The sequence below is a fragment of the Eretmochelys imbricata genome, chromosome 7, assembly GCF_965152235.1.
Source record: "Eretmochelys imbricata isolate rEreImb1 chromosome 7, rEreImb1.hap1, whole genome shotgun sequence".
NCBI classification, from domain to species: domain Eukaryota; kingdom Metazoa; phylum Chordata; order Testudines; family Cheloniidae; genus Eretmochelys; species Eretmochelys imbricata.
The window spans coordinates 43,758,570-43,784,608 of record NC_135578.1 but is presented as its reverse complement, the minus strand read 5'-3'; the positions used below and the strand labels follow the sequence as shown (position 1 = coordinate 43,784,608).

Genomic DNA, 26,039 nt, shown 5'->3' with positions numbered 1-26,039 from the left:
TCCTCAGGAAGTCAGTGGTGTCTCGAAGATAGCTGGGAGTGCTGGTAGCATAGGGCCTGAGGAGGGAGTCTACATAGTCTACATAGCCAGATAAACCCAGGAACCTATCCTTGCAACAAAGCCCGTTGCCAACTGTGTCCACATATCTATTCAGGGGACATCATCATAGGGCCTAATCACATCAGCCACACTATCAGAGGCTCGTTCACCTGCACATCTACCAATGTGATATATGCCATCATGTGCCAGCAATGCCCCTCTGCCATGTACATTTGCCAAACCGGACAGTCTCTATGTAAAAGAATAAATGGACACAAATCAGACGTCAAGAATTATAACATTCAAAAACCAGTTGGAGAACACTTCAATCTCTTCGGTCACTCAATTACAGACCTAAAAGTGACAATTCTTCAACAAAAAAAAACTTCAGAAACAGACTCCAACGAGAGACTGCTGAATTGGAATTAATTTGCAACCTGGATACAATTAACTTAGGCTTGAATAAAGACTGGGAGTGGATGGGTCATTACACAAAGTAAAACTATTTCCCCATGTTTATTCTCCCCCCCAAAACTCCCCGCCGTTCCTCAGATGTTCTTGTGAATTGCTGGAAATGGCCCACCTTGATTATCACTACAAAAGATTTTTTCCCCCCGCTCTCTTGCTGGTAATAGCTCACCTTACCTGATCACTCTCATTACAGTGTGTATGGTACCAGCCATTGTTTCATGTTCTCTGTGTATATAAATCTCCCCACTGTATTTTCCACTGAATGCATCCGAGGAAGTGAGCTGTAGCTCACGAAAGCTTATGCTCAAATAAATTTGTTAGTCTCTAAGGTGCCACAAGTCCTCCTTTTCTTTTTGCGGATACAAACTAACAAGGCTGCTACTCTGAAACTGATTTGGAAGGTTCTATTTACATATGGGCCAAATTCTAGTTTCAATTACACCCCATGCAACTCCGCCCACTTCATAGGGCATATCTCAGATCAGAATTTGCTCCATAGTTCTCCACAGGTCTTTATCTTAATTGAATTAAATTAACTCCTAATTCTAATTCTTATTTTTAATTACAGGTTTCAGAGTAACAGCCGTGTTAGTCTGTATTCGCAAAAAGAAAAGGAGTACTTGTGGCACCTTAGAGACTAACCAATTTATTTGAGCATGAGCTTACAGCTCACGAAAGCTCATGCTCAAATAAATTGGTTAGTCTCTAAGGTGCCACAAGTACTCCTTTTATTTTTAATTAATTCTTCTATCATCTCTCTCTCCCTCCTATTTTTTGTATTTCCTTATTTCTTTACAGTACTTCAATCAAGTTGAGCCTAATTCAATCCTAAATTGCATGGGTATAACTGAGGGGAGAATTTGCCTCTTTACTTTCTTTGTCTGGCATCCTTAGATTCTCTTCTTTTTTCTCTAATGTCTGCAGCTGGGGCTAGATTCTGTTATCAGTAACACTGGTGTAATTTTGGAGTAACTACAATGCAGTCAATGGGGCAGATCCTTATTGGTGTAAATGGAGTAAACAAAGTGGCTTTAGTGAAGTCAAAGTAGTTATGCCAATTTACACCAGCTGAAGATCTGGCCCCATGGATTAACATTTTTGTCACTGAAGTCAGAAACTGTTCCACGCTCTCTGTTCAGTTTAAATTGCCATTTCCACCTACCCTGGAACATTCTAATTCTGGCAATCTTCAGTTTAAAGCGCTTGTCCATGTCAGGCAGGGGCAACTCTGGGACAAGATTTCCTCACAGAGCTGTTCTGTTGAGATGCTTGTGAAAGCTGCCATTACCACATTCTTATACTGTCATCTGCCTGAAAGGCAGGGCAGCTACTGTTTGATGAGTAAGACCTCAACTGGCTATTACAACAGTAAATATCACTATTCTCTACCATATTTCTTTTTGTTTCCAGCCCTATGTACCAGGGAGGGTATGCACTGGAGGGTATGCACTCCTGGAAAAATGATTTACTAGGTAGAGTGTATTGCCTGAGTGTAACCCTTCTGCCCATCAGAGTTGGCAGCAACAAGGGCCGGGTTCAGTATCTAGGGGTTCCATTCCAATAACACAATGCAAAACCGGCTCGAGCCCCCACCCAGTGACCTGGGACAAATATATACCACCCCCGCTGGGCGCCTCCAAGAGGCAATACATCCCCTCTCGCAAACACGGAGTCTGAGTGTAGCAAAAAAGCCTTTTAATAAGGAACAATTATTCCACAGAGAGAAACAATGTGGCATCATGTTGGGGAAACACCACCAACAGGATTCATAACACAATCCATGAGCAAAAACCCACCCCAAGCAAATTGGGGTGTGTCCTTTCCCTTGGGTTCTTGAGTCCAGCAACCCGAAATCACCCAAAGTCCCAAAAGTCCAATGGCCCAAAAGTCTCTGTCCCTGGTCAGGGCAGCTCCAGAGTTCGAAAGTTTATCTACAGACTTTTACCTCCCAACCTGGGTGGAAATGCGGGGGGAAGGGGAAGAGGTAAGGGGCACCTTACATGATCTGAAGCTGACTGCCCCACAGCTCCATAGGGCTGTGCTCCGCTCCACCAGCCAGTCCACGAACTGCTCCGCTCGGCTCCGCGTCCCACAAACAGCTCCCACCATCCCATGATCTACTCCACCAGCCGGTCCACGAACTGCTCCGCTCGGCTCCGCGTCCCACAAGCAGCTCCCGCCATCCCATGAACTGCTCTGCTTAGCATCCCACAAACAGCTCCTGCCGTCCCTTGAACTGCTCCACCAGCCGGTCCAGCTGTCCCACAAACTGCTCCACAATATATCTTCAGGCTCCCCCACTACTTAACACAACACTCAGTGATTTCAGCTCTTAGTTTTTAGCTCTTTTGTGATTTCAGCTTGTAAGTAAGGGAGCCTCAGTGCTGGTGCACCATTCACCCAAAGTGAATTCAGATCAGCAGCCTGTAACTAGACTCCTAATGGAATCAACATTAGCTCTGATATTCTACAGTGGAGAGAGGAGGAAGTGCAACTATCATGTAAGGCCCTCCCCATGGGGGCCCATGCCACCAAGTATAAATACCTGTCCCCAGCCTGTCTCAATTCACAGAGTTTTGGAACCCATGTCCCTTGCCTAGTGAGTGCTACTTAGTTGATGGCGAGTCCCTCCATCATAACAAAAGACCCAGTACAGTTCCAAGCACAGTTCCCATAATCAGGGTAAAAACAATTTATTCTTCTTGCCCCAATAACAGAGACACTGGGGATCCCACAGCAGCCAAAGTGACCATTTGGGCAGCTATGGGCTCATGCTAGCCGGGGTGGGTGTGCCTACGCAAATGAGATCAGCCCCTGAAGTTCTTTTCCACAACTTGCCACACCTCACCACCACGTCAGGGTGGAGCTCATCCTGACTCTGCTTACATGAGTAACCCTCCTGGCCTAGGGTGACCAGACAGCAAGTGTGAAAAATCAGGACAGGGGATGGGGAGTAATAGGAGCCTATATAGGAAAAAGACCCCAAAATCGGGACTGTCCCTATAAAATTGGGACATCAGGTAACCCTACCCTGGCCTGATCCATAGCCCCGCCCCTAAACTGCATGCCCCGCCCTTTGAGCCATAGCACTGCCCCCAAACGGAAGGCCCCGCCTCTTGAGCATCAGGCTCCGCCCCCACCAGTGCTACGTCCTGGCCCCCAGCGCTGCCTCGACTCAGCCTGGTCGTAAGCCCCGCCCCTCGCGTGTGCCAGTCCGCGGCGCAGGCTCCCAATAAAGTGGCTGTGGTTGGGGCGGGCCGCTGCCTTGGGGCGGCCGGGAAGAGACAGAGCGGGATGCAAACAAACATGGCGGCGGCGGTTGGTGGTGGGGGAGGCGGAGCTGCTGCCGGGGCCAGGCGGAGGAGAGCGGCCGAGTGAGCGCCGCGCAGCCGGAGCCCGGCCAGCCAGCCGCCCCGCGGGACGAGGGATGGAGGTGGTGGGGGCCGGGGAGGAGGGTGAGGAGCCGCCCAAGGAGGCCCGGATACTCGGCTCCGAGCTGGTGGAGAGCTACACGGTGAGGGGTTAATGGTTAACGCTGGAGGGCCGGGGGCCGGTGTGGAGTAACGCTGGAGGGCCGGGGCCGCCCCCCGGGGACCGGTGTGGGGGTAACGCTGGAGGGCCGGGGGCCGGTGTGGGGGGTGACGCTGGAGGGCCGGGGAGTGGGACCAGCCGAGGGTGCCATCCCAAGCATGGGGTGGAATGGGATCGTGGGAGGCAGGGAGGGGAGTAGGTTGCCCCCAGGTCCCATGGGTGAGATGGGGCCGGTGAGAGGGGAGCAGGACAACCCCCAGTGCACTAGTACTTAGCTCAGGGTCTCCTCGCGGAGTAAGGAAGGGAGTTGTCTGAGTGCTGGCTTTGAATAGCGATGCGGCCAATTTGGGTATCCTCCTCATTTCACTCCTCCCTTGGCTGCCCTAGGGAACGGAAGGGCAGAATTTTCAAAAGTGCCCAGTCCACACTCCTGGGGCCAGATTTTCAAAAGTACCCAGTACATTGGAGAATGAGCTTTGCTCCTAATGGCCGAGCACTCTTCAAAATCTGGCCCCAATTGCTGGTGCTGAGCCCTTGGAAATCTGGCCCAGGAGCTCATTTGAAAATCTAGCCCTGTGGAGCAAAGCAGTGCCTTTTATTTTGGCAGGATTTGTATGAGTGGCTATCATGTTCTTAGCATCTGTTTGCTCTGAGAATTTGTCAGTAAGGGAAGATCGCTTTTAAGCCTAGACTAAATTAAATATTTTAATGGTTGACATAATGAAAACACTTTAAACCTGTCTTCTAGTTGAAAAGTTTTGAAAGCTTTCTTGGGGAAAATCAGACGATTTGGGGGGGTGATTGGGGTTAAAATTCTCAGCAGACATTTCTGAGTTTACTTAAACAACAACTTGGGGAAGGAATTTAAAAGCACGCAAATTCTGTTTCTAAACTATGTATATAGGAATTATGCTATACAAAATAGTTCCTTGGTCTGTTTTTCAGGAAGAAGCTGTTTAAAATAAAAAAAAGTAATTGCACATGTCCATTAAATTACTCTGTGTCTATAACTAAACATTTGTTCTCCTCCTAGGCTAGTTTACTGTGATTAGAACAATCTCTTCTCACTGAATCCATCAGTATGATTGCACAAACTTCATTCTGCCCACAGAATGAAGAGCTCTGAAAATGCTTAGAAAATTTAAAGGGACACAGTCCACTTAAAAATGGCTCTTTCTGAAATTTTTTACATACTATTGTTACAAGTACATCTAAGCTTACTGTAGCTGAAATTTTTGAAAAAAACCCTGTCTTTTTTCATGTTACCTTTGTGAACAGGGGTGCTGGAACAATTTATATAGTGAGGGTGCTGAGAGTCATTGAACCAAACTGTAAACCCTGTATATGATAGAAACTGTTTCAAGCCAGTTGGTGTGGCAGCATCCCCAGAATCCCTAGTTCCAGAATCTATCTATGAACCTTAACACAGTTTTTAAATAGGCAAGTGTGTAGAACCAGGAATTGGCAGGAGGACTCAGACAGATGTAGTGCCTGAAATTCTGTAACTGTTTAGAGTGATTTCAGAGTAGCAGTCGTGTTAGTCTGTATTTGCAAAAAGAAAAGGAGTAATTGTGGCACCTTAGAGACTAACAGATTTATTTGAGCTCAAGTTTTCGTGAGCTACAGCTCACTTCATCGTGAGCTGTAGCTCATGAAAGCTTCTGCTCAGATTAATTTGTTAGTCTCTAAGGTGCCACAAGTACTCCTTTTCTTTTTGTTTAGACTGACTAGATTTCAGGTTTGTGTTGTCCCTTTAAACATGTGTAATGTGACTATTCTCCCTATTTTTTCCACACTTTGCAATGAGTCAGATGTGACAAGCAAATTTGTTTGCTGTGTAAGAGCAATCACTGTGTTCCCTGTACAGCAGGGGTTCTCAGCCTTTTTCTCTCTGAACCCCCCCTTCCCCCCAACATGCTGTAAAAACTCCATGGCCCAGCTGTGCCACAACAATGGTTTTTCTGCATATAAAAGCCAGGGCTGGTGTTAGGGGGTAGCAAGGGTAATTGCCTGGGGCCCCACACCATAGCGGGCACTGTGAAGCTAAGTTGCTCAGGTTTTAGCATCAGTCCTGGGTGGTGGAGCTTGTGGCCCGAGCAGCAGTCCTGCATGGATGGACTTCAGCTTTCTGGCATGGGACGTAGTGAGTCTAATGCCAGTCACTTGTAAACTTAGATTTGACCTAAAATTTAAATTTTTATAAAATCAAGCTTTTATAAAACCTAAGGCCAATAGTAATGTTTTTATACATTTTTTAAAAGTCTACAGATTTTTTTAAAAATAAACACTTGTCTTGAGTGTTTGGAACTCAAACATTGCAACACTGAGAACCTGGAAGTGAAAGAGCCTACACAAAAGTTAAATGACTTAATTGTTTTTTTTTTCAATCTGAGAAAAATGTAAAAAAAAAAAAAAAAAATAGCAGCAAACTGAATTTTTGCAATTTCCGCTTTTAGTAATCCAAAGGTAGTGGTAGCAGCATTTATATTGTGATTTTTAAATTCTCTCCTTTAAAAGACAAACAAAAAACAACCAAGGCCTGGTCCTGGGTTTTAATAAGGGGCACCTGTATTAAAAACACAGAATTAACTTAAACATTTAAATTAAGGGGGAAATAAGGTAAAAGTCCACCTCTGCTTTGAATTTTCTGCATGAACTTTTATTTTATGTTGTTGGTTTTAAAAGAATCAGATTACTTTAGCTTATTGCTTCTTCTTTTCTTCCACTCCATGAGACTACTGAATTCAAGAAGGTCACAGAGACTGGAAAAATTTAAAGAGCCATTTTAATGCCTGTATCTTCATAACAGCTTTGTCCTGTAAAATATCAGGGGTAAGACAACAGTTCTAGTTGGCTTAAACAGATGTTGGCAATTACCACTGAAATTGTTACAGGTGCTGAGGAATGGGAAGAAGGATTAAACTAACCTGAAAGAAACTAAAGTTGCTATTGAGTCGCCATTTGTCTTTGAAAACATTTATCAACGAAAATGTGAAGTCAGGGCTTTCTCTTGCTTTTACTACCTTTGTATTGTTCTGCTTGCTATTTAAGCTTTAGACATACCACAGCTTTGTCCTTCCTACTTAAGCCATTGCTATTAGATACTCACTGAAGGTTGTCTGGTTAAAGAAAGGACTCATACCACTAGCACTGCATTTGTTTCCCCAACACACCTGGTTCATTGCCCCTGAGTTGTGCTCCTGCATTTCCTGGCAATTGCAAACGTTTTTTAATCTAAATACTTTTCTTGATTTTTTAAAGGAAATTATTGCAGCTTCTTGTATTGATAGAGAGTTTTTACCTACTTGTAGCTTTATTAGGGAGGAAATATGATTTTGTGGTTGTTATGGGTCTGAAATTTGGAAGTTGTTGGTGATCTGCACACCTCTGCCCCAGACTTCGGGCAAATCCCAGTTTCTCCTTCTGTAAAATGGAAGTACTTGCCATTTTCACCATTGTGTTAGGCATAATTCATTAGCATTTACTATGCTTTGAGATCCTCAGGTAGAAGTTGCTATGGAAGTACAAATCATTCACGTCTCTAATGTGAGACCAGCAGCTTTCTTCCTTGCACATAGAGCAAGTGAACTGGAATCAGGCTGTAGCACTGATGTTCACTTTAGCAAATGGGGTTAAAAATCATACTGTTCTTTTTGAAATACTAACTTAATATAACATTTTCTTTATGTGCTTGAGAGGAATTCTATCTAGGATATAAACTCCTAACTACAACATCAACCTTAAAAAAAAAAAATCAAAATTCTTATCAGCTATTTGTTATGCATACTAAATATTGGTCTTTGATACAAACATTTCAAACAAATAAAAAACTTGAAGTGACTAGACTGAATAAACAGCTTCATGTCAAGAATGAAGAGATGCACGTGCTCAGTACTGTAAGAGTATTAGCACGAAAAAATGACTGGTCTATAGATACACTGAAGACTTCACAAAAGAGGATCTAACCTGTCCAAGACAATTAGTATATGCTAAAGGGAACAGAACCCCTCACTAAACAGAGCAATCTGGTAAAATGAGACTGCCTGCAAAGTGGGAGTTGTGCTCAGAGGAGCAAGCCAGTGAACAGTCGGGTTGTAAACAGTTCTGAGATTTAATGAAAAACCTGTGTATGGCTAAAATGTATGCAGAGGTCTCTTGCAGTAAGTTAATTTTTGTCTGCAAGACCTTACAGGTTGATGCAATTTTGTCATCTTTTTCACTTTGTTTATATCATTCCAACAGATGGCTTGATAGACACACAGCCCATGAAAACTCTTAATATAGTAAGCATAGTCAGCCTTGTTGTATTAGTGGGATCAAACAAAATCAGTTAGGAATAGTTTTAAACATTAGTCTGACAAATCTTTTTTTAATCAGATTTTTGCTTTAACAATTGGTAGTTAATTCTGTATCAGTTTTTGAAGCATTGCTTTGCAGGAAATCCAAGGCTCTATTCCTATTTACTGAGTAAGTTATGACAGTGTGAATTATTGTGAAGTGATTCACCAATACTTTGGTTGCTAATGCTTTTAGGGGTGTGTGTATATGTGAGCTAATACACGGTGAACGAAGTCTAATTCCTTCCTCCTTGCCGCAGGTTATCAGTTTATATTGAGAAGTTTGATGTTTGATTAACTGTACCTTTACCATAGCTTGACTACTTTGAGTATTTTTGATCAGACATTATCCAGTCTGTGTTTTACATGTAGCCACAATGTATAACCTCCCATAATAGTTAATTCATAAAGCTGATTTTGCTGCATAAAGTATTTCCTCTTATTAGTTCTAAATTTAATACCCTCCGCTTTCATTAAGTCTTCCCCTTGCTTTTATATGGGAGCAAGTTATAGGGAAGGGACTGATAGTTTTAATCATATACTTAATAATTAGTACCACTCCAATTTGTTTTTGTTGAATAGTCCTAGGCCAGGTATACACTAGAGCAGTGCTCTTCACTATTTTTGAAGTGGGGGCCACTTAGACAAAAAACCTTTGATGTGAAAGCCACATCAAGCTGTCACAGATGGCTGAACACTCAGAGTTCTTTGTTGGTTGATATGGTAATAATATGGTTATTGGTAATATTGCTTGCGGTGCAGGAAGGGGTTTGGGAGGCTGGCTCTGGGAGGGGACTTGGGACTGGGGTGCAGGAGGGGGTGAGGGGTGGAAGCTCTGGGAGGGAGTTTGGGTGCAGGAGGGAACTCCAGGCTGGCGCAGAGAGTTTGGGTGCAGGAGGGGGTATGGGGTTCAGGGCAGGGGCTTGGGCTCCAGAAGGGGTTATGGGGTGCAGGCTCTGGGAGGGGGCAGGGGCTTGGGGTGCAGGAGGGGGTATTGGGGGCTGTCTCTGGGAGGGGCATCGGAGTGGAGTGCAGGAGGGGGTGAGGAGTGCAAGCTCCGGGAGGCTACAGGTTGGGTGGCGGAAGAACTATTCAGAACCTGCCCATTGAAGGGGGTGGCACTTACTTTGGGTGCCGGCCCCACACCACTCCTGAAAGGGGCCAACTTGCCCCTCTGGCCCCTGGGGGGGGCACATGGCTCTGCATGCTGCCCCTCTCTGCAGGCACTGCCCCCACAATTCCCACTGGCCACAGTTCCCCGTTCTTGGCCAAAGGAAGTTGCGGGGGCGGTGCTTGTAGGCAGGAGCAGTGTGTGGAGACCTCTGTTCCACCTATTATCCCCTGGGGCTGCGGGGGCCTGCTGGCCACTTCCAGGAGCAGCCAGGGTAGGCAGGGAGCCTGTCTTAGCTGCAGCCCCACTGCGCTGCTGGACAGCGTGATTGACAGGGAGCCGCACTTAGGGTCCATGGGAGCTGCCACTGGCTCACGGGCCTTGCAGGGAGAACACTGCACTTCAGACTTATATCGGTATAACTGTCTTTCTCAGGAGTGTGAAAAATCATAGAATATCAGGGTTGGAAGGGACCTCAGAAGGTCATCTAGTCCAACCCCCTGCTCAAAGCAGGACCAATCCCCAACTAAATCATCCCAGCCAGGGCTTTGTCAAGCCTGACCTTAAAAACCTCAAAGGAAGGAGATTCCACCACCTCCCTCGGTAACACATTCCAGTGCTTCACCACCCTCCTAGTGAAAAAGTTTTTCCTAATATCCAACCTAAACCTCTCCCACTGCAACTTGAGACCATTACTCCTTGTTCTGTCATCTGGTACCACTGAGAACAGTCTAGATCCATCCTCTTTGGAACCCCCTTTCAGGTAGTTGAGAGCAGCTATCAAATCTCCCCTCATTCTTCTCTTCTGCAGACTAAACAATCCCAGTTCCCTCAGCCTCTCCCCATAAGTCATGTGTTCCAGTCCCCTAATCATTTTTGTTGCCCTCCGCTGGACGCTTTCCAATTTTTCCACATCCTTGTAGTGTGTGGCCCAAAACTGGACACAGTACTCCAGATGAGGCCTCACCAATGTCAAATAGAGGGGAAAGATCATGTCGCTCGATCTGCTGGCAATGCCCCTACTTATACATCCCAAAATGCCATTGGCCTTCTTGGCAACAAGGGGCACACTGTTGACTCATATCCAGCTTCTTGTCCACTGTAACCCCAAGGTCCTTTTCTGCAGAACTGCTGCCTAGCCATTCCATCCCTAGTTTGTAGCGGTGCATGGGATTCTTCCGTCCTAAGTGCAGGACTCTGCCCTTGTCCTTGTTGAACCTCATCAGATTTCTTTTGGCCCAATCCTCTAATTTGTCTAGGTTCCTCTGTATCCTATCCCTACCCTCCAGCGTATCTACCTCTCCTCCCAGTTTAGTGTCATCTGCAAACTTGCTGAGGGTGCAATTAATCCCATCATCCAGATCATTGATAAAGATGTTGAACAAAACCAGCCCCAGGACCGACCCTTGGGGCACTCTACTTGATACCGGCTGCCAACTAGACATGGAACCATTGATCACTACCCATTGAGCCCGATGATCTAGCCAGCTTTCTATCCACCTTATAGTCCATTCATCCAGCCCATACTACTTTAACTTGCTGGGAAGAATACTGTGGGATACTGGGTCAAAAGTTTTCCTAAAGTCAAGGAATAACACGTCCACTGCTTTCCCCTCATCCACGGAGCCAGTTATCTCATCATAGAAGGCAATTAGATTAGTCAAATCCACGCCCCTGAGGAACAGTTATACTGACCTAACCCCCAGTGTAGACAGTGCTATGTTGGTGAAAGAGCTTCTCCTGTCGACATAGCTACCACCTCTCGTGGAGGTGGATTAACTACACCGAGTCAGCGTAGAAGCATCTTTACTTAAGCACTGCAGTGGTGCAACTGTAGTGTAGACCTGTGCAGTTTTATGTGTAGACCTGTGCTTTGCAGTTTCTCATGGAGCGCAAGTTCCACCATGCCCTTTGAGACTTCATAATTGGACTCAGTACTCAGGTGAATTTGTAATTCTTTGTTTGACCTAACTTCTGTCTTTTCGTTACTGTGCTTCAAACACCCAAGCAATGTTTTCAGTAGCAGCTGCTGTGCACTAGGTAGACTTCTTGATTGCATTCTGTTGTAGACCTCATTTTTCCTGCAGCATACTAACATATAAATTCTGATGTTTCATGAACAATTAAGTGTCTTTGACCACTTTTAAAGTGTTAAATTGTAGCCTATTTTGATATCCTGTATGCTAGTCTTCTGGGTTGATTACATAAAACAAAGGCATTCTTCATTTATTAAGAAGATTTGAAAACTGATCATGAGTAATTTTTTTTTCAAATGTGATTAGTGATAGAACTGTTTCATTGAGTTACAACAGCTGTGAAATGGGACCACGTGACCTGCCATCTCTTCCACATTCCTGATTATATCAAGTGATTTCAGGGCTCGCTGATCAGCTGATTATTCACTTCATGCACATCCCAGAAGAAGGTTAAACAATGTGATGCCTTAAATTTTGTGTTTTCCCATTGTTGTACACATGGAGGTTGGCTCTGTTGGTTTAGGGTTCACCTCTGCTGCCCCTTTTATCTTCCTCCAACACCTTCCAGGTTTCATCATGATGGCTTCCTTCCAATCCATCAGAAGGTAGATTGAGATTTTCCTTTAGAACCAGTCAGTGTGGCTTTAAAAGGTCATCTGCAAATGAAAATCTTAAGGTTCACCTATTCAGCACATCCATAATAAAATAGTTTTTGGGTCTCCCGATGTCAGTTGCTTCCAGCTTAACTGTAATAGCCATTCATGCACAGTCACACTTGCCATGAAGCTCTGTCATAGCCCGGAGCAAGGTCATTGGGCCTTGAGTAATTCTGTTTATCTTGTCTGGCTTCTCAGTTTCTATACCCTCAAAGGGAATACAGTTATTTAAAAAACTGAAAAATCATTAAATGGACTTGCTTAGGAGCTCTGCTGGAGTTTCATGGTAGCTGTGAAGTCTGTACATGGTGTATGCTAAGTTGTCACACTGGGCATGATTTTGGTAGATCTGGAGGAGAGATGTTAGCTTTTAGAGTTGGGAGAGGTGCTTCTGAAGAACCTTTTATCCTGGCTGGAGGCAATGTTCAGAGCATAGTGCAGAAAGAGGTGGGATTTTGAAATATTTGTGGTTCACCTTTCAATCATACAGATAAATGGTAGCTGAGTTTAAATGCTCCTCAAGTGCCTTACTCTGCTGTTTGCTTTCTTTAGGTATACATTATTCAAGTCAGTATTGGGAGTCATCAGTGGACAGTCAAACATCGTTACAGTGACTTCCATGACTTGCATGAAAAGGTAAAGATCAGACGTCTGTGGTCTTGAGCTCTTGCAAAATAAATAACTTGTCAAATCCTGCTCCATAGCACAAGCTTACTGACATACTTTATATATTTTTTTTAAAAGGAAGGGATATTTGGCCTTTGGGATGTAGCAAACCTGCTCAATTAGTGCAAAGCAAAACCAAATAAACAAAAGCATTATTGCGCCCCTTGGAAGTTAGCATCTGCCTGTCACCAAACCCTAGAACCAGCCCTGCAGACTCTAATCCTTACACTCTTGGCTGAGAGTGCCATATGTGATCTGTTCACCAGAAGCCGGTTTCAGACCAAAGACTTGCTTCATGTGGGTTACTAATGAGCAGCCATTGGATAGTAATTTCTAATACCTACCAACCTGTACTGATTTAAACAACAATATCGAAATATGGAATTCAAGGTCCAGACTCCAGAGAAACATATTTCACACTGCAATAATAAGTAAATAAAAAGATTTTGTGGTCCATTCAGAAGCATCTGGCAGTCTGGATTTGTCCTGTGGTCCGCCAATTAACTATCCCTGGTCTTGTGGAACAATGCTGGTGGTTGTACTTAATGTTTTTGGGGAGGCTGGGGAGGATTGGCGTTCAAAAGTTTGCACACAGTGAGTGCCAAAATAAAATATACTTATTATTGTTAAACTTACTGTGGTTGTTTTCATGTTCTAATATTCTTAACTCCATCCAAAAAAATCTGCCTGAAATTTATAGAAATTGAGATAAGAAGCCAAACCTTTTGAAGTAACTGCAGTTTCAGAGAAATGTTACAGGAAAAAAGAAAACATTCTCTTAATATCTTAAGTTGTACAATATTGCATCCTTCTTGCAAGATCAAAAACTATTTCAGGTAATAACTTGTAATATTGCTGTTTCTACAGCTTGTTTCAGAAAAGAAGATAGATAAAAACCTGCTGCCTCCCAAGAAGATTATTGGGAAAAATTCCAAAAGTCTGGTGGAGAAAAGAGAGAAGGAATTAGAAGTTTACCTGCAAATGCTTCTGATCAAGTTCCCCATTGCTGCACCCAAATTGTTGTCACACTTCTTACATTTTCATTTATATGTAAGTTGCATCCTAGCTATCTAGGTATTTATAAAGTGCCTTCTCACTGTGGTATCTTGCCCATTTGAGTCAATGAGTAGAGCAGGAGTCTAGTGAAAGTTCACACCCTAATTTTGAGTAGCTTGGGTTTTTTTTGATGTGATTAAACAAAATAGCTTTAAAATGACTCCCTTTTCAGGATTTGGGCAACATAAAAAGTTAGGCCATAGAATGAGCTTTTCCAGTGAAATATTTGATGCTATCCCTACTGTCATTGAAACTGCTAGCAAATAATGTGGACAGGGCCTTTGACATAAAACATGTGTTGGAGGGATACTCTGGTGCTTCTGAATGAATCCGCAGTTGCATTAATTGTTTATCTGAAATCAATATTGTTAGGTCTCAAAAGGAACATTATGTAATTGAACGCAACCCCTGCTTAATGATTAGTGGTTAGAACTGTGGTTCATATTGAGACAGCTTCCAGTAGGCCAAATGAAGAAAAATGGTCTCTCTCCAGGAAAACATACTAATGGAGTGGCCTCTAGAGAAATATCTCTACACAGCAGATAGAATATTATAGCAGAGAATGTTTGAGGTAAGACGCAATAACTTCTTATTGTGATTCACAGATTGAAAATGGTTCATTCATCTTTTGTGATTGGGTTTCTCCTTTTTGTAGCATGCTGTTGTGTTGTAAGGATAAGCAGACATTACAAAGAGGAATATGCATTGGGGTTTGAGCAGGAAGGAAAAGTAGTAATTGCTTTAAATGGATGGATATGTGATGGGGTGGATCGTTATAGTTAAGGCTATGATTATGTCACAGAGGTAATGGAAGTCATGGAATCTCTGGCATTGAGGGATCCAGGAGCCCCAACAGCAGTGGGTGCTGAATCCACTTATCCCTTTTGTCAGGGATATTTTTAGTGAAAGTCAGGGACAGGTCACGGGCTTCCATGAGTTTTTGTTTTTTTGCCCATGACCTGTCCATGACTTTTACTAAAACTATCCATGACAAAAACCTAGCATTAATTATAGTTCAATCCAGATGTTTTGGAATTGAGTCACAAATGATCAGTTAAGTATGTTGGTTAAGCTTTAGTGACTGAAGTAAAAACCATTTCAAAACACATAATGTGATCATGAGTTTATAAAGGTTGACTTGAATAAATAGAGGGTTTGTTTCACATTATTGCTATTGATCTGTCATTTTGAGGAGGAGAACTAGTTTAAATTAAATGACAACTTTTAAAAATATAACTGCATAGTGACATGGCATAGTGTTTAAAATACAAGATTAGGAGATAGCTCTGGGTTCTAGTTTGACTCTGCACAGGCTTCTTGTGTGACCAAGAGCAAGTCACTTAATCTCACTGTACTTTAGTTTCCCTATCTGTATAATGGGGGTTAATACTTTGATCCATTAATGTTTTGGAAGGCGTTTGATTTCAAATGGACGTACTTATATAGAGGACGTGCAAAGCATTATTGTGTAGGCAATTTAACCTATATTCTCCCCTTCAAAAAAGTATTGATTTGGAAAATAGCATATTTAGGCAGACTTCTAGATCTAAATACACATTGTTTTTGTTTCTTAACTGTGGCTGCCCAATTTAAGATACTATGAGGTGTGAATTTCAGAGGTGCATATACCTGTAACTGCTGCTGAAATTGTGCTTGCCCCACACTCTGAAAGTCAACCTTACGTGTCTGACATTAAGCATCTCAACTGTAACAGCATGTGTAATACTCTGTTTAAATTGATTTTTGGTTTAGCATGAAAGCTAATAATTTAATTCAGAGTACTTCAGGATTTAGAGTGCTTTACAAACCTTACTATACCTAGACTTGTGAGAATTAGATTTTTATTTTTTTGTAATTTTGACATAATAAGGATGTTTGTTTTTAAGCATTTTTTTCTATTTAAATTTTCACAGTTGTGAGAAATTATGGGGGGAATATGTAAGAGGGGTCAGACAATTTACTGACAGTAGATGAGATTCAAAATTTTAAAGCTTTATAGCTGTTAATACACAACTTGTCAACGTTACATATCAAAATATACAAAATAAATATCCTTCAATCAAATTTGAATAAGTTCTCAAGCAGCACTTTTCTTCCTTTGCCTGTCTGTACATTTCAGTTATTATCCAGGGTAGTAGTTTTTCCTAGGTTTCTATTTGTATGCTGAAATCAGCGTTTATTGACATTTACCAATAGCAATCTAATCCTTCCAAGCCTAAGTATACCTAATGAGAAAGGCATTGTAATAACATTTTACAGTTGTTCAAACTCAGGGACAGAGGTTGAGACTTTCCGATGACCATCTGGCAAGTCAGTGCTAGAGGTGAGAAGAGGACTTGGAGCCCCAACCCCCTGTCCTCTACTCTTGTGCTAGATTACTTTCTCCTTTGTGTCTGGAATATATCCAAACCCAGCTCATTGAAACTTACTTACTGCTACATATTCATCCACTTATCTTTATTTAAAAAATATTAGAACTGGGGTTAGCTAGCTAGAAATCATTCTGTCTTTGGATAGTACTTGTGTATTAGCAGCAAAGTGCAGTGCTGCTTAAATTATACCTCTTTTCCCAGTAGGCAAATCTGGGTAGATGTATGAACTCATAAAATCTTTTTGGATGTTCTAGAATACTTTCAAATATTTACGTTAGTTACACATCAAAAACCCCTAAATATTAACTTAGCAATTCTGCTAAATAAAAATACCCTGCAGCAGGCCTTTAAGAACATAATGACTGCTTAGGAAGGAGTACTGTGGAAAGGGATCTGGGGGTCATAGTGGACCACAAGCGAAATAGGAGTCAACAGTGTAACAGTGTTGCAAAAAAAGAGAACATCATTCTGGGATGTATTAGCAAGAGTGTAGTTCACAAGACATGAGAAGTAATACTTCCACTCTAGTCCACATTGATTAGGTCTCAACTGGAGTATTGTGTCCAGTTTTGGCACCACATTTCAGGAAAGATGTGGACAAATTGGAAAAAGTGCAGAGAACAGCAACAAAAATGGTTAAAGGTCTAGAAACATGACCTTTGAGGGAAGGTTGAAAAAAAGGGGTTTGTTTTTGTCTGGAAAAGAAGACTGAGAGGGGACATCATTACAGTTTTCAAATACATAAAAGGTTGTTACAAGGAGGAGGGAGAAGAGTTGTTGTTGTTAACCTCTGAGGATAGGACAAGAAGCAATGGGCTTTAATTGCAGCAAAGGAGGTTTAGGTTGGACATTAGGGAAAACTTCCTAACTGTCAGGGTGGTTAAGCATTGTAATAAATTGCCTATGGAGGTTGTGGAATCTCCATCACTGGAGATTTTTAAGAGCAGGGTAGACAAACACCTGTTAGGGATGGTCTAGATAATATTTAGTACTGCCATGAGTGCAGGGGACTGGACTAGATGACCTCTCGAGGTCCCTTCCAGTCCTATGATTCTATAGCATAAGAATGGCCATGCTGAGTCAGACCAATGGTCAGTCTAGCCCAGTATCCTGTCTTCTGACAGTGGCTGGTGCCAGATGCTACAGAGGGAATGAACAGAGAATAGGGCAATTGTTGAGTGATACATCCTCTGTCTTCCAGTCCCGGCTTCTGGCAGTTAAATGTTTGGGGACACTCAGAGCATGGGTTTATGTCCGTGAGTAGCACTGCTCATAGGCATTGATGGACCTATCCTTCATGAACTTATCTAATTTTTGTTTGAACCCAGTTATGTTTCTGGCCTTCACAACTTTCCCTGGCAATGCATTCCAAAGGTTGACTGAACATTGTATGAAAAATTACTTCCTTATGTTTGTTTTAATCCTGTCACCTATTAATTTCATTGGGTGATTCCTGGTTTGTGTGTTAAGTGAAGGGGTAAATAACACTTCCTTATTCCTTCCTCCATACCATTCATGATTTTATACACCTCTATCATACCCTCCCCCCTTAGTTGTCTCTTTTCTAAACTGAACAGTCCCAGTCTTTTTAATTTCTGCCCATATGGAAGATGTTCCATATCTCTAATAATTTTTGTTGCCCTTCTGTACTTTTTCCAATTCTAATATATCTTTTTCTGAGATAGGGCAACCTGCACAGCACGTAGTATTCAAGGTGTGGGTGTACCATGGATTTATATAGTGATGATATTTTGTCTTATTTTCTATTCCTTTCTCCTAATGGTCCCTAACATTGTTAGCTTTATGTGACTGTCGCAGCATACTGAGCAGATGTTTTCAGAGAACTGTCCACGATGACTCAAAGATCTTTCTTGAGTAGTAACCTTTAATTTAGACTCCCCATCATTTTGTATGTATAATTGAGATTGTTTTCCAGCGTGCATTGCTTTGCATTTATGAAAATTGAATTTCATCTGCCATTTTGTTGCCCAGATATCCAGTTTTGTAAGATCTTTTTGGACCTCTTGGCAGTCAGCTTTGGACTTAAGTATCTTGAGTAATTTTTTATAATCTGCAAACTTTGCCACCTCACTGTTTACCCCTTTTTCTAGATCATTTATAAATGTGTTGAACAGCACTGGTCCCTGTACAGATCGTTGGTGGACCCCGCTAGTTACCACTCTCCATTGTGAAAACTGACCATTTATTCCTACCCTTTGTTTCTTATCTTTTAACCAGTTACTGATCTATGAGAGGACCTTCCCTCTTATCCCATGACTGCTTACTTTGGTTAAGCGCCTTTGGTGAGGAACCTTGTCAAAGGCTTTCTGCAAGTCTGTGTATACCAGTGGTTCTCAAACTTTTGTACTGGTAACCCCTTTCAAATAGCAAGCCTATGAGTGTGACCCCCCCCCCCACATACCCTCTTATAAATTAAAAACACTTTTTAATATATTTAACACCATTATAAATGCTGGATGCAAAGCGGGGTTTGGGGTGGAGGCTGACATCTTGCGACGCCCCGCTTGTAATAATCTTGCTACCCCCTGAGGGGTCCCGACCCCCAGTTAGAGAACCCCTGGTGTATACTATATCCACTGGATCATCCTTGTCCACATGGAGTGAAAATTACAGATACAACCATAAGTATGTTCCAGTATATTTATGCTTGTATCTGTAATTTTCACTCCATGCATCTGTAGAAGTGGTTTTTTACCCACGAAAGCTTATGCCCAAATAAATCTGGTAGTCTTTAAGGTGCCACCGGACTCCTCATTGTTTTAATTTGGTGTTTGAGTTCCTTCAGAACTCTTGGGTGAATCCCATCTGGTCCTGGTGACTTACTGCTGTTTAATTTATCAATTAAAAGGATGTGGGAATCTCCCTCACATCCTATGCAGTGAAGATGGATTCAAAGAATTAATTTAGCTTCTTTGCAATGACCTAGTCTTCCTTGAGTGCTCCTTTAGCGCCTTGATAGTCCTGTAGCTGCACTGGGTTCCTGTTTCTGATGTACTTAAAAAAATTTTTTTTGCTGTTAGTTTTTGCATCTTTTGCTAGTTCCTCTTCAAATTCTTTTTTGGCCTACCTAATTATACTTTTACTATTGACTTGTTAGAGTTTATGCTCCTTTCTATTTTCCTCAGTAGGATTTGACTTCCAAACTTTAAAGGATGTCTTTTTGTCTCTTCTCACCTCTTTTACTCTTTTTAGCCACGGTGGCATTTTTACTGTGTTTTATAATTTGGGGTATACATTTAGTTTAAGCCTGTATTACAATGTTTTTAAAAAGTTTCCATGCAGCTTCCAGGCATTTCACTTTTGTCACTGTTCCTTTTAATTTCCGTTTAACTAGCTTCCTCATTTTTGTGTAGTTCCTCTTTGTGAAGTTAAATGCTACTGTGGTGGGTTTCTTTGGTATTTTCCTCCATACAAGGATGTTAAATTTAATTACATTATGGTCGCTCTTACTGAGTGGTTCATCTGTTTTCACCTCTTGGACCAGAACCTGTGTACCACTTAAGACTAAATTAAGAATTGCCTCTACACTTGCAGGTTCCAGGTCTAGCTGTTCCAAGGAGCTTTTTATTAATGGTGTCTAGACATTTTATCTCTGCATCTCTTCTTAAGGTGTCATGTACCCAGTCAATGTGGGGATAGTTGAAATCACCCATTATTGGGTTTGCTGTTTTTGTAGTCCCTCTAATATCCCTGAGCATTTTACAATCACCATTGCCATTCTTGTCAGGCAGTTGGTAGTATATTCCTACTGCTATACTCTTATTACTCAAGCATAGAATTTGTATCCATAGAGAAACTTGTTGCACAGTCCTGTACTTACTTTTGACACCTGAATTGTCTCCTCTGCTATACTTACAAAATCTTGTAGCAAAGAAAAGAGGATGGGTGCTCCTGGAAGTGTAGCTGAAAACCGATCCTGTGAACAGAAGACTGCTGTGGACTAGACAAATAGAAATATGATTAGAGCAGTGCTAGAGACAGAGATTTGTTTCACCACCTCCCGGGTCTGCCGTAGGAAGAGGGACTCTTTACCCACAAGCTGATTGCTATGTGGCCTTTGGCAAAGTCATTTAACTTGTTCATATCTTACGGATGGAAAAAATTACTCTCCTACATTACCAGTGAGGTGGTGAGGATTAACTGGTGTTTGTACAGCTTTGTCATCAAGTGCATGTGTGCTAAGAATTACTGTTGTAATTTGTTCATTTAAAACAGGAGCAAGAACAATTCTGGAGCACTGAATTATTTTTTAGAATGTAGTTTTTGTAGCTTTTTATCCTAAGTTTATTTGGTTTGAACATTTTAGGCTCATCCATATTCAGTGTAGTTTAAGTTCAGTTTATATTTTAGGATCATATTTTCTAAAATACTTGCTTCAATAAATGAGCAAAGTCGTGTATAACTGATGGACAACTGATGAACTCTTCTTGTCTTTATCCCCTTGTTATGAAGCATTAGAGCTGTCTGTGGACAAAGTAAACTTCTGGTTGAGTACTGAATTAAGAATTATTTGACTTCTGTTGCTTCCTCCGTTATAAATGAGCTGAGTATTTCAAGGTTAAGATTAACCATTGCATGAATGTTTACTTTGGATGCTGTTTTTGCAGGGCTTTCTTTGTGTCGAACAGAATCAATACAAGAATTATCTTATTACTATTGCATTGTGTCCAAAACAGCTTCTGAATTTCCATAGGACCGTTGCTCATCGTGGGTGGGAAATATTTCATTCCCATCTTGGTGCCTTTCATTCACCTCCTCTATGGACTTGGGGAGGCAGAAGTGTTGGCATCCCTCTATTGAAATTTTTTTGCCCTCATCTTCCTTTCCAAAGTTGTCTACACATCTACCTGTTGACTCCTGGGGCTGCATTAATGGTGATGCCAGAGCAGGAGGTGGTGGCATAGCATTTATGCTGTCAAAAAGCAAATATGTTGAAGAAAAGTCTAGAGGAATGAATTTAATTGCCTTTTCTATAGCTATCCTTTTCTTCACACCTGTGCAAGCCAAAGAAAGCATATTTTCCATGTTAGCGGCATGCAGTCTCAGTCTGACATAGGAGAGGAACTCTTGAATGTTTAATAAATGAATAGCTTATTCCAAGACCTCTTTTCAAAATAGTCGTCTTGCCATTTCTCAGCATTGAGTGGTTACTAAAACTTGTTTAAGGAGTTAGCTTACTTTCAAGTAGTGCTAATATTCTTGGTAATATTTATTCTAGCGTCTGTTGCATTTAAAAGAGTAAAGACATCTAGTTAAGAATGTGCCTATTTACCTGTAGTCTAATGCTCTCTTTATCTAATTTGACTATTTTAATTTTCAAAATTATTGCAGGTTATTTCCTTAGTGACTTTAGTATTCTAAAAAATCCACAAGATATAATTATGATCTCAATACTTCATTTTTTAAGATATTTCTGAAGATCTTCTAATATGGCAGGAAAGGGAGATTTCTGATAAATGTCAGAAGTGTTAAACATTTGAAGAATGGAAAACATTTAAATTCGTCAGTTACAGTGGTTTGTTCTTTGCAGGAAATCAATGGGATCACAGCTGCGTTGGCTGAAGAGCTCTTTCACAGAGGTACTGTAATGAGTTGCCTAGAATTTAACAGAGAACAATAGCGTGTATTTGGTATGCAAATTTTCTTAAAATTATATTGCATATGAATATATATGGAATGACATGTCTCCAGGCAGCCAGATATAGATTTTCCTTTTGAATGTTGTGGATCATGTTTTCTTTGGTGCTTTTTTGCTCTTCTCCCCTCTCTCTTGCTATCAACTCTTCCCTACTGCGTGCTCCTTATGGATAGATGATTTTGGTTTGAGCAATGCTGGGCCATTGTCAATGCTGGATTGTAAAGATGCTCTCAACAGCAATGTGGAAATGCAGTAAATAGACACTACCATGAGTCTGCTCTCCCCGGCTCTTGGAATGGACGTACTGAAACTTCTCCCAAACTCAGAACTCTTATATGATGAGCCCAGGGTGCCCTCGTCAGGAAACTTTCATCAAACCTCTTGACATGGCATATTATTCCAACGCTTCCTCTTGCAACTTACACATAAGTTTTTTCCACGTTAATTAATATTATTTTAGCATAAGCTGAATTAAAACTTAATTTGTTCACTGTACGTAAATTTATGGCTATTTTGTACTTCTAACTTAATAGCTTAGTTAACCTCATAATTATAGTATCGTGAATGCATCCTAGTCAGCTTGTTAAAAGGCATTCTTTCCTGAGACTTGGAGACTGAATGTCTTTTCCATTAGTGTAGTGAGTTATGCTTATGCTGCTGATGGAGCTGGTCACTATTGCAGCAGAAGGGAACTTACGAAATTGTAAAACCGTTTCAAAGGGAGTATTAAGAAAATTGTGGAACTCTTTAAAATAATAGTTACAGGACAAAGTTGTATCCTGACTTGCAGTACGTGTCACCTCATTAGCATCAACGGAGTTGCTCTAGGTTTACACTGATGTACCAGTAGCAAAGCAGAACCTGGCATTAGTCTGTAACTTCAACACTTAGGATGAGATTTCCAAAGTCGTCAGCAGCTGGCCTTCCTCTGCTCCCATTAAGGCAGGGTGGGGGTGAGAATCATTGACTGAGTGCTTTTGGAAATCCCATCCATAATTTATAATGTTTATTATGAAAACTGATGCCTGTCCTGTTCCTAATGTCTAATTGCTGCATCTGAGTGAGAGGAGTAATGCTAACAATTCCAGTTTAGTGTATTTGTAGTTTATTGGCTAGATAAAGGATAGAATTTTCAGGTGTCCATGAGGGCTGACAATCTGATGCTATTTCTTACTATTTGAAGACCAGTCCAAAATAAGGGTACTAGAGTGAGAAGGGACTGAATTAATGTTGATGGAAAATCAGGATAAGTGGAGATGCATTTTGTATTTCAGATAGTGGGAGTTCGTTTTGACATTGTGAGTACAGTGAGAGCCTTAGACCTACCAGTATAGCCATTATAAATGTTTTCTATAATTCCCCGTTGTTTACAGCAAATGCTGTGAAGTTGGTAAATATTTTTTATTAAAAGGAACAACTGTTCTGCAAATGGAATGGTTAGTGTAAATTGTTAGGGAATTTATCTAAGGATAGCTTGGAGAAAGAGATCTTTTACATTAGATAAGTGGGCTTCAGTATGTCTGATCCTGGTCTGTTAAATGTAATGGGAGAATGCCTTTAACTCTGTTAGGAGGTTTAGGCCTGTTGTGGCTGAAGGGCCTATTTTAAACAATTAGATTTTCTGATGCAAGAAGTCCATAGTTTTCTGTTCTTCAAATACTTGGTTAAAAAGGCAAAAAATGTGGATGTTGCTTCAGTACTTCAGTCAGAGCTAGGATGTAAAGGGCAACCAGTTAAATCTCTAGCGTGAGACACCCACCATCACCACCGTAAATTCTCCTCTCTTGCCCCTTCCCCACAGCAGTGGTGGGCATCAGCTGTTTCTCCCTTTGGATGAAATCTTAAAATATTATGACTTCATGTTTCACATCACTGTACTCTTGTTTTTCAGGAGAACAGTTACTAATGGCTGGAGAGGTCTTCAGCCTCAGACCATTGCAGTTATATGCTATCACTCAACAATTGCGGCAGGGGAAACCTACGTGCGCTAATGGAGATGCCAAAACTGATCTAGGTCATATTCTGGATTTCACATGTAGACTCAAATATTTAAAGGTAGAATGTATTGATGTAAATAATGTAGACATTGTTTCCTGCAGTATACATTAGAAATTAATGGTGTGCTGTCAGTGTCAATCCTTTGAAAGCATGGAAACACCAATATTAAGGCTGATTAGGTGGCCCAGAGTCTTCACTTTATTATGCCTAGAAGCAACAACACATAGCAGCTGATATTTTCCAGCATGACATGGCCTCCCCAGAGCCCCACTGTAGGCACTTTGTACATAGGCATACAACCATGTAACCTTTCTGAGCATTGGTTGGCCTTTGGGAACGCACATAACTCCATGATACTGTCCATCTAATGTAGAATTTATAAAAACTCTGTACCTGCCCCCACAACGTTCTCACTTCATTGTTTTATATCTGTAATTGTAAATAGTAACTGTTCCGTAGTTGAAGGTTGCAACTGAGTTTCCATTAAAGATCAATTTTAGCCCCTTGTAATCTTAACAATAAAAGCTCATATGGCACCTCAAAATTGGTAAGTTCAGTCTGGAGTCATGGCAGATTTTTCTTCTGCCAAATTTGAAGTGCATTGGAAAGGTTTTCCTCAGTTCTGTTGTACGAAAATTAGAGAGCTCATCAGAATTAAAAAGATAGATATTTTTTACTCTTTATAGCAAAAAGAGAACAGCTTCTCTGTCTTATCTGACTTCTGATTTAAATCTATCCAGTTGAACTTAGTTTCTGAAGTCCAGCTGTAAAGATGACCTTTCAAGAATACTTAAAAGTTAAACCACTCGTTATGTTCTTGCATCCTTAATTAAATCTGAATCAATTTTTTTTATCTGGGATTAGAATAGTTACGGTGTCAAGGAGCAGTGGGGGAGTCCAGTTCCTTAATAGGCAAAAATGAACAGCTGGGGAGAATATGGAAACTTCATCCGAAGCTTTTGTGCTCTGTGGAAGCAAAGATGTATCTGCAGTTCCATTTCTATGGAACTTTCCATTTCCCAGCCTTGTAGCTCCAATGCTACAGAATTTACACAGTCTTAGAGAGAGAATCCTGTGTTCTTTGGCCCCAGTGGTGTTTTTTGAACCTGTAAGCTCTGATCGCTTGTGTCAGCTCCTTCAGAGCTTGTAAACCCCAGATGAGTCCAAGCAAGATATCCTGCAGACTTCTCAAATTCAGATGTTCATGGCAAGTGTTTCTGAACATTCTGTATTGGTACTAATATTATTTGAAGACCAGCAAATAAAACCAATTTGTAGTTTCTAGATTTGCACTTCAGTTTGCAGAAATCTAACAGAATACTCAACTTTTTCCAAGCTCTCAACTTGGAAATGCCTTGTCCTACTTGAAACTCTGGGATGGAAATATGCATAATTTTCTGATTTCATTTGAAGAAGAGAGATTATTTTTAGTGAATGGCTGATTAGGGTGTAAATTAGTTTAGAATGGAAAACTAGTTACCATCTTAGTTATGAAGTCTTTGCCCACAACTCCATGTGCTACAATGTATAAGCACAAGGTGGCAGCCTTAGGCCAGGTCTGCACTATAAACGTACATAAACCTATGAGTGACGCAGTTCTCCCAGTGTAGACAGCACTATGTTGATGGGAGGGCTTCTTCCGTCGCCATAGCTACCGCCTCTTGCAGAGGTGGAATAACTATGCTGACGAGAGAAGCTCTCCTGTCTGCATAGTTGCATCTTCACTGAAGCACTGCAGCTGCAGCGTTTAAGTGTAGACCTGCCTTTAAGTTCAGCTCCTTGCTTTCTGTATGTTTGGCTTTTGCCTTTTAATTTTGTCCTTCTGTTTTTTAAAATGCTAAATTGTGTTCAAGTGTCATTAACAGTGGAATCCTTCAACTTCTTTGGCTGTCATTTTAAAAGGTTCTCAGTTATTGTATTTATATGTTTCAATCCCTGTAATTTACCACAGACACTGCAACAGACGTGTGTTGATTGGGTTTTGTGTATTAATTCCGTCTTTAATCTTAACTACTAGGTAACTGGCACAGAGGGACCTTTTGGAACCAGCAACATTCAGGAGCATCTCTTGCCTTTTGATTTGTCAATATTTAAATCTCTTCATCAGATTGAGGTATGGTTGAGATACTGTTTGCTCAGTAACTTTCTAATGGCTATTCAAAAGCAG

General features: G+C 41.3%; 1 protein-coding gene across 4 annotated transcripts in view; it reads left to right on the top strand.

The window, feature by feature from the left end:
* The first annotated feature begins 3,704 nt into the window (after nucleotides 1–3,704).
* NISCH (nischarin) overlaps nucleotides 3,705–26,039 on the top strand; it is a 58,736-nt gene continuing 36,401 nt past the window's right edge. The window contains exons 1-6 of one of the 4 annotated variants that reach the window (XM_077821094.1): nucleotides 3,705–4,024; nucleotides 12,674–12,757; nucleotides 13,655–13,837; nucleotides 21,767–21,815; nucleotides 23,766–23,929; nucleotides 25,890–25,985. In XM_077821094.1, the coding sequence (XP_077677220.1) occupies nucleotides 3,938–4,024; nucleotides 12,674–12,757; nucleotides 13,655–13,837; nucleotides 21,767–21,815; nucleotides 23,766–23,929; nucleotides 25,890–25,985 (663 nt within the window). In that variant the 5' untranslated portion in view covers nucleotides 3,705–3,937. The remainder of the gene's footprint in view (nucleotides 4,025–12,673; nucleotides 12,758–13,654; nucleotides 13,838–21,766; nucleotides 21,816–23,765; nucleotides 23,930–25,889; nucleotides 25,986–26,039) is intronic. The other 3 variants (XM_077821093.1, XR_013346575.1, XM_077821092.1) reach the window with 3 other exon arrangements.